Source organism: Labeo rohita, chromosome 11 (genome assembly GCF_022985175.1).
Source record: "Labeo rohita strain BAU-BD-2019 chromosome 11, IGBB_LRoh.1.0, whole genome shotgun sequence".
In the NCBI taxonomy this organism is placed as follows: Eukaryota; Metazoa; Chordata; class Actinopteri; order Cypriniformes; family Cyprinidae; genus Labeo; species Labeo rohita.
The window spans coordinates 18,394,923-18,401,708 of NC_066879.1; the positions used below are offsets into that span (position 1 = coordinate 18,394,923).

A 6,786-nucleotide genomic window follows, 5' to 3' on the forward strand; every position below is an offset into this window, starting at 1 on the left:
TTCCAGGATTCTTTGATGAATAAAAAGATTGAAAGATCAGCACTTATCTGAAATAAAAAGCTTTTGAAACATTATATACTATACCATTCAAAAACTTGGAGTCAGTAATTTTTTTTTTAATAGAAATTAATACATCAGTTTAGCAAGGATGCTTTAAATTGATTAAAAGTGATGATAAAGACATTTATAATGTTATTCAGATAAGTACTGTTCTTCTGAACTTTTTTTTTTCTGAAAAAAAAATCTGCTCAGCTGTTTTCAACATCATAATAATAATAATAATAATAAATGTTTTGAGCAGCAGATCATAATATTAGAATGATTTCTGAAGGAGCTTTAAAATAGTGCTTTAGCTTTAAAATCACAGGAATAAATTACGTTTTTAAATATATTTAAATAGAAAACAGTTCTTTTAAATGGTAAAAATATTTCAATTTTTTCTGTTTTTGCTGTACTTTGGATCAAATAAATGCAGGCTTGGTGAGCACAAGAGACTTCTTTAAAAAACAAAAAATCTTACTGTTCAAAAACTTTTGACATTATTAAGTTTCTGGTATTTTTTGTCTCCACCAGTTGTATTTAATATTGTATTTTTTGGTTATAGTTACGATAACGATGGAACCAGTCGAGACGAGATAAAGGAACGCTTTTCGCTCACTATGGATTTTGTGGAGAACTACCTCAGAGATGTGGTCTGTCAAAATGTTCCTTTCTCTGATAAAGAGAAAAACAAACTCACTTTTGAAGTAAGTCACCTTTCCAACATGTGTAAGTGTGACAAACTTGGGTTGTTTTTGGACGTGACTAATTTTTCTGTTTCATTTTGTGTTTTTAAGGTTGTGAATTTAGCAAGAAACCTTATTTACTTTGGCTTTTACAACTTCAGTGACTTGTTGCGTTTGACTAAGATCCTGTTGGCCATTTTGGACTGTGTTCATGTCAGCACCATCTATCCCGTAAACAAAATGGAAAAAGGAGACGAATCCAAAAGTAAAGAACTGCTTGTTTTTCTCATATTATAACAATTTGAGTCTATGGATGAGCAAGCTTAAGATCCTTTGTTGGTCTTGTAAATGATATTCAAACAGTCAGGTGTACAAGCCACGTCATTTTAACAATTTGTTGGTTAGCAGGTAGCAATGTAATGAGATCCATCCATGGTGTTGGGGAACTGATGACTCAGGTGGTCCTCAGAGGAGGTGGATTTTTACCCACAACCCCCACAACACCTCCAGATGGTGATGTGGTGAAGACCCAGACAGAACCAGAGAAGGAAGACATTCTGGTGATGGACACCAAACTAAAGATCATAGAGATCCTACAGGTGATTGAAAACCTGTAATTTAAGAAGAAAACGTGGATGGAAATAACAGCTTAACTGCTCTTTAAAGACTTTTTGGCATTCTGCATTCTTTGATTCTGTATTCAGCATTTATTAGAAATAGAAATCTTCTGTAACAATATACACTAATGTTCAAAAGTAAGGGGGGAGTATTTTTTTTCTTTCTTTTTATCAAAGAAATTAGTACTTGTTCTTCTGCAAGGATGTGGTAAATGTATAAAAAGTGATAGTAAACACTAATAAAGTATCACAGCTTCCAAAAAAAACAGCTTTTCCAAAAAAAACAACTTTTTCCAACATTGACAATAAATCTGCATATTAGAATGATTTCTGAAGGATTATGTGACATTGAAGACTAGAGTAATGGCTGATGAAAATTCAGCTTAACATCACAGAAATAAATTATATTTTAATGTATATTAAAATAGAATACCATTATTTTAAATTGCAATAATATTTCACAATATTACTGTTTTTTCTGTATTTTTGGTCAAATTATTGTAGCCTTGATCAGCTTAAAAGTCTTTCTTTAAAGAACATTAAAAATCTTTCAGATCCCAAGCTTTTGAAAGGCAGTGTGTATATATTTATATATTGTTAATTTATTTTTTGTTTATTTTATTTTCAACCTTTTTAAAACACATGTTTTTCTAAGTATCTTTATTTTATTTTATTTTATTTTTATATATTTTTTATTTATTTTTTTTATTTTTTAGAAACCATAATTTCAACCAAATTGAAGTCAAGCTTCAAAATGTTTAATGCAATTGAAAATAGAGTTCAAATCTGATAAAACACTGAACTTTGTGCTTTTTTGTTGTTCAGTTTATTCTGAATGTCCGACTGGACTACAGGATCTCCTGCTTGCTTTGCATCTTCAAGCGTGAGTTTGACGAGAGCAACACGCAAACTGATGCAGCGCCTTCTGCAAATGCAGACGGGCCCAACAGTATCCCAGGTATGCCGCGTGTCCCGTTCGACATCACCTGTAAATTACTCATACAGATTATGTGAGTGTTTCTGTGTGTTTCACAGCTTTGGACTTCGAGAACATTGAAGAGCAAGCAGAAGGAATTTTTGGTGGAAGGTAAGGATTCATTTCTGGAATGAGAAGGTGTGAGAATCTTCGTAAGAGAACGCAAGTGTGTAACTGTAGTTTTTTTCTGAACTCAGTGAGGAGAACACACCCCTGGATCTCGATGACCATGGCGGAAGAACGTTTTTGAGGGTTCTGCTGCACCTCACCATGCACGACTATCCACCGCTTGTGTCTGGAGCGCTACATCTGCTCTTCAGACACTTCAGCCAGAGACAAGAAGTGCTCATGGCTTTCAAACAGGTATTTAACATGATGACACTTTAGTGAATGGTACTGACATGGAACATTTTAAAGAAGTAGGTCACTTAAAGAACAAAAACTTAAAGATGCGCCGTGGTCATCCAAGATGTTCATGTCAATCTTTCTTCAGTTGTAAAGAAATTGTTTTTTGAGGAAAATATTTCAGGATTTTTCTCCATATAATGGACTGATATGGTGCCCCGAGTTTGAACTTCCAAAATGCAGTTTAAATGCAGCTTCAAAGGGCTCTAAATGATCCCAGCTGAGGAATAAGGGTCTTATCTAGCAAAATGATGTCTTTTTTTTAATATTATCTCTAAATTTTTGTTCTGGAAGTGAACAATTTCTTTAAAACCGTTAATGTTTTAAAGCATAAATTTGTCCTTCAACTCCCTTTCCATAGGTCCAGCTTCTAGTGACCAGTCAGGATGTTGACAACTACAAGCAGATCAAATCAGACCTTGACCAGCTACGATCTAATGTGGAAAAATCTGAGCTCTGGGTGTACAAGCGACAGGGCGATGAAAGCATGGATGGAGGGGACGGACTCCCAGCAGAGTCTGACCACAAAAAGAAGGTGGCAGCATTTATTGTTTAAGGCAAAGGTCATCACAGAGACCCCCATTTACATATTTATGAGTGCTGGCTGGCCTGTTATTGTGTATAGTACCATATTAATTCATGAGTTTCTTTATGATGCATACATTGCATCATTACTGCCTACTTACTTTTTATTTTACTTATGTTTTGTGTACAGTTGAACTAAACTTTAGCTTTTTTTTTTTTTTTCTAAAATCTTTGTATGCCCCACATATATCTATGGAAGCCTGTTTCGATCACTTAACCCCTTTAACTGTCACCGTCCTCTCTTTGGGACGCCTGTGTTTACTTCACCATATTACAAATAAATCATAATCTAATCATGGCAAACTATATATCTTTGGGAAGGTCCAAGACTCCTCAAAAATCTGCATCATAACAGGAGTTCTGACCTTTGTCACTTTGTCAAGACTTTCTTCGTTGCCTTTTTTGCTATCACGCAATAGAACTCTTAAGAAATTATATATCAGCTGAAACTTAAAATCTCAAAATTCATCCTTTGAAAAGCATTTTAAAATCAGACATTGCATTACCATGGAAATTGTACATCAAAATCATATTACAACATTTTTTTGTTCATGAATTATAAAAATGTAACTTTGGATAGTGCCTTTTCATGTTTATGTTCAAGATAGGGAGTGACTGTTAAAGGGTTTAACAAAAAATGATAAAAAAAAGGTAATTGCAACCTTTTCTCAAAATTCTGAGATTTTCAGAAGTGCATTATACAAACTCGTTTTTTATACAAATTGTTTTTTCTCAACAATTTGAGATACAAACTTACATTTGTGAGTCACAAACATGCAGTTCTGAGAAAGAAAAGTCAGATTTCTTACAATTGCGAGTTTTTATCTTACAATTCTGTCTTTATAACTTGCGGTTTTGAGTTTACATCACAGTTCTGAGAAAAAAAGTGAAAAAAAAATGACTTTATCACTCGCAATTATGCGTTTATATCTCAATTCTGAGAAAAAAAGTCAGAATACTTGAGATGTAAACTTGGAATTGCGAAAAAAACCAACTAAAAATTGTGATATAAAAAGTAGAAATTACCTTTTTTTCTTTTTTTTTATTCAGTGGCAGGCTTCCATAGATATCAGATCCAAAGAAGAAAGAAAGGAGTCATTTTTACCCATTTTCTTATAACTAAGACCTTATATTTTCAGTTTTTTAACCTTATTTCACAATTACCTTTTTTCCAAAGGCAGTTTTCCATATATAATAGCCATTATTATTTGAATGTAACACAGCATTCACAATTGCTTTATTTAGCCTTTGTCTACTCTTTATGTTAGAGGGACTCTGGTTCGGGCAAAAAAAAGACAGATGGGAATGGCAGTGACAATTACAGAGACGTGAAGGAGGTAAAGTGTCATTCACATAGTTCGCACACATGAACATTAGCCATTATAAGACAGGGTTTTACGTCTAATGCAGTTAATGCATCCAAGTACGAAAAAAATGGTAAAGCTAATTACGTAGCCTTTTTAACTAAAGAAGATTGGATTGTGCTGAAGTCTGGAGGAAATGGTATGAGCACCACATGTAACAGCTGTTCATTCAAATGAACACTGTTCATTTACTTCATTTTCTCCTCTTCAGCTCATCATCTCTCTGTCTTTCTATCTTTAGATCCTCTTGCGTCTCAGCAAACTGTGTGTACAGGAAGGACCCTCAGGGAAGAAGAGTAAGAAACAGCAGCAGAGGCTCTTGAGGAATATGGGAGCTCATTCAGTGGTGCTTGAGCTGCTGCAGATCCCTTATGAGAAGGTGCAGTATATGAACATACAGTAGTCAAGTGTGCTTGTGTCCAGTGACTCTTAATATTCACATCTTTGAAGTGAATCAAAATCATGTGATGTGCCCAGAATGAATCATTCTCATGATCAAGTTCATTTTAGTGAATCAGAAACCTGCACGTTACCAGAATAGTATGCTTCTTGAATAAACTACTCTTTTTGATGTGGTTCTTTTTAGTGAATCAAAAACATGCCACAAGACCAGTGCATTGGATTCTTGAATGATTGACTTGTAAAATTCACATCTTTCAAGTGAATCAAATTGTGCCCATGTAGTCTGATTCCACATTCCTATGACCAGAATAGTATATTTCCTTAATAAATTACTCTGTTTGGTCTGGTTCTTTTTAGTGAATCAAAAACACAACACAGCCGGTGTTTGATTCTTGAAAGAATGACTCTTAAAATTCACATTTCAAGTGAATCAAAATGTGCCCAGTGTAATCTGATTCCTGAGTGAATCACTCTTTTGATCCAGTTCATTTTAGTGAATAAAAAAACTTGCAACATGACAAGAATTGCCTGCTTCTTGAATGAATTACTCTTTTTGATCTGGTTCTTTTTAGTGAATCGAAAACATACAACACATCCAGTATTCGATTCTTGAATGAATGACTCCTAAAATTCACATGTTTCAAGTGAATCAAAATGTGCCCAGTGTAGTCTGATTCCTGAATGAATCACTCTTTTGATCCAGTTCATTTTAGTAAATCAAAATCTGCATCGTGACTAGTATATCCTGCTTCTTGAATAAATATTTTTTATGATTTGGTTCTTTTTTTAGTGTGTCAAAAACATGCAACATGACCAGTGTATTTGATTCTTAAATGAATGGCTCCTAAAATTCACATCTTTCAAGTGAATCAGAATGTGCTTAGTGTGTAGTCTGATTCCTGAATGAATCATTCCTATTATCCAATTCATTTTAGTGAATCAAAAACCTGGAACATGACCAAAATAGTATGCTTCTTGAATATGACTCTTTATGAACTGGTTCTTTTTAGTGAATCAGAAACTTGCAACACAACCGGTGTATTTGATTCTTGAATAAATGACTCTTACAATTCACATCTTTCAAGTGAATCAAAATATGCCCAGTGTAGTCTGATTCCTGAATAAAACATTCTATGATCCAATTCATTTTAGTGAATCAAAAATCTGCAGTGTGAACATAGTAGTATGTTTATTGAATAAATGACTCTTTTTAATCTGGATCTTTTTAGTAAATTAAAAACATGAAGCACAATCAGTGTGTACTCGACTCTTGAATGAATGATTCTTAAAATTCACATCTTTCAAGTGAATCAAAATATGCCCAGTGTAGTCTGATTCCTGAATGAATCACTCTTTTGATCCAATTCATTTTAGTAAATCAAAATCTGCAACGTGACTAGTATATCCTGCTTCTTGAATGAATGATTCTTTATGATCTGGCTAGTATATCCTGCTTCTTGAATGAATGATTCTTTATGACTCTTTATGAGCTGGTTCTTTTAAGTGAATCAGAAACTTGCAACACGACCAGTGTTTTTGATTTTTGAATGAATGATTCTTAAAATTCACATCTTTCAAGTGAATCAAAATGTGCCCAGTGTAGTCTGATTCCTGAATGAAACATTCTATGATCCAGTTCATTTTAGTGAATCAAAAATCTGCAATGTGACTAGTATATCCTGCTTCTTAAATGAATTACTCTTTATGATCTG

General features: G+C 33.7%; 1 protein-coding gene across 1 annotated transcript in view; it reads left to right on the forward strand.

The window, feature by feature from the left end:
* Window positions 1-6,786, forward strand: part of itpr1b (inositol 1,4,5-trisphosphate receptor, type 1b) — a 160,630-nt gene that overhangs the window by 52,089 nt on the left and 101,755 nt on the right. The window contains 9 exon segments of the mRNA XM_051122130.1: window positions 605-746; window positions 837-990; window positions 1,131-1,324; window positions 2,168-2,300; window positions 2,378-2,429; window positions 2,516-2,681; window positions 3,085-3,258; window positions 4,577-4,645; window positions 4,914-5,051. Coding sequence (XP_050978087.1) covers window positions 605-746; window positions 837-990; window positions 1,131-1,324; window positions 2,168-2,300; window positions 2,378-2,429; window positions 2,516-2,681; window positions 3,085-3,258; window positions 4,577-4,645; window positions 4,914-5,051 — 1,222 coding nt within the window.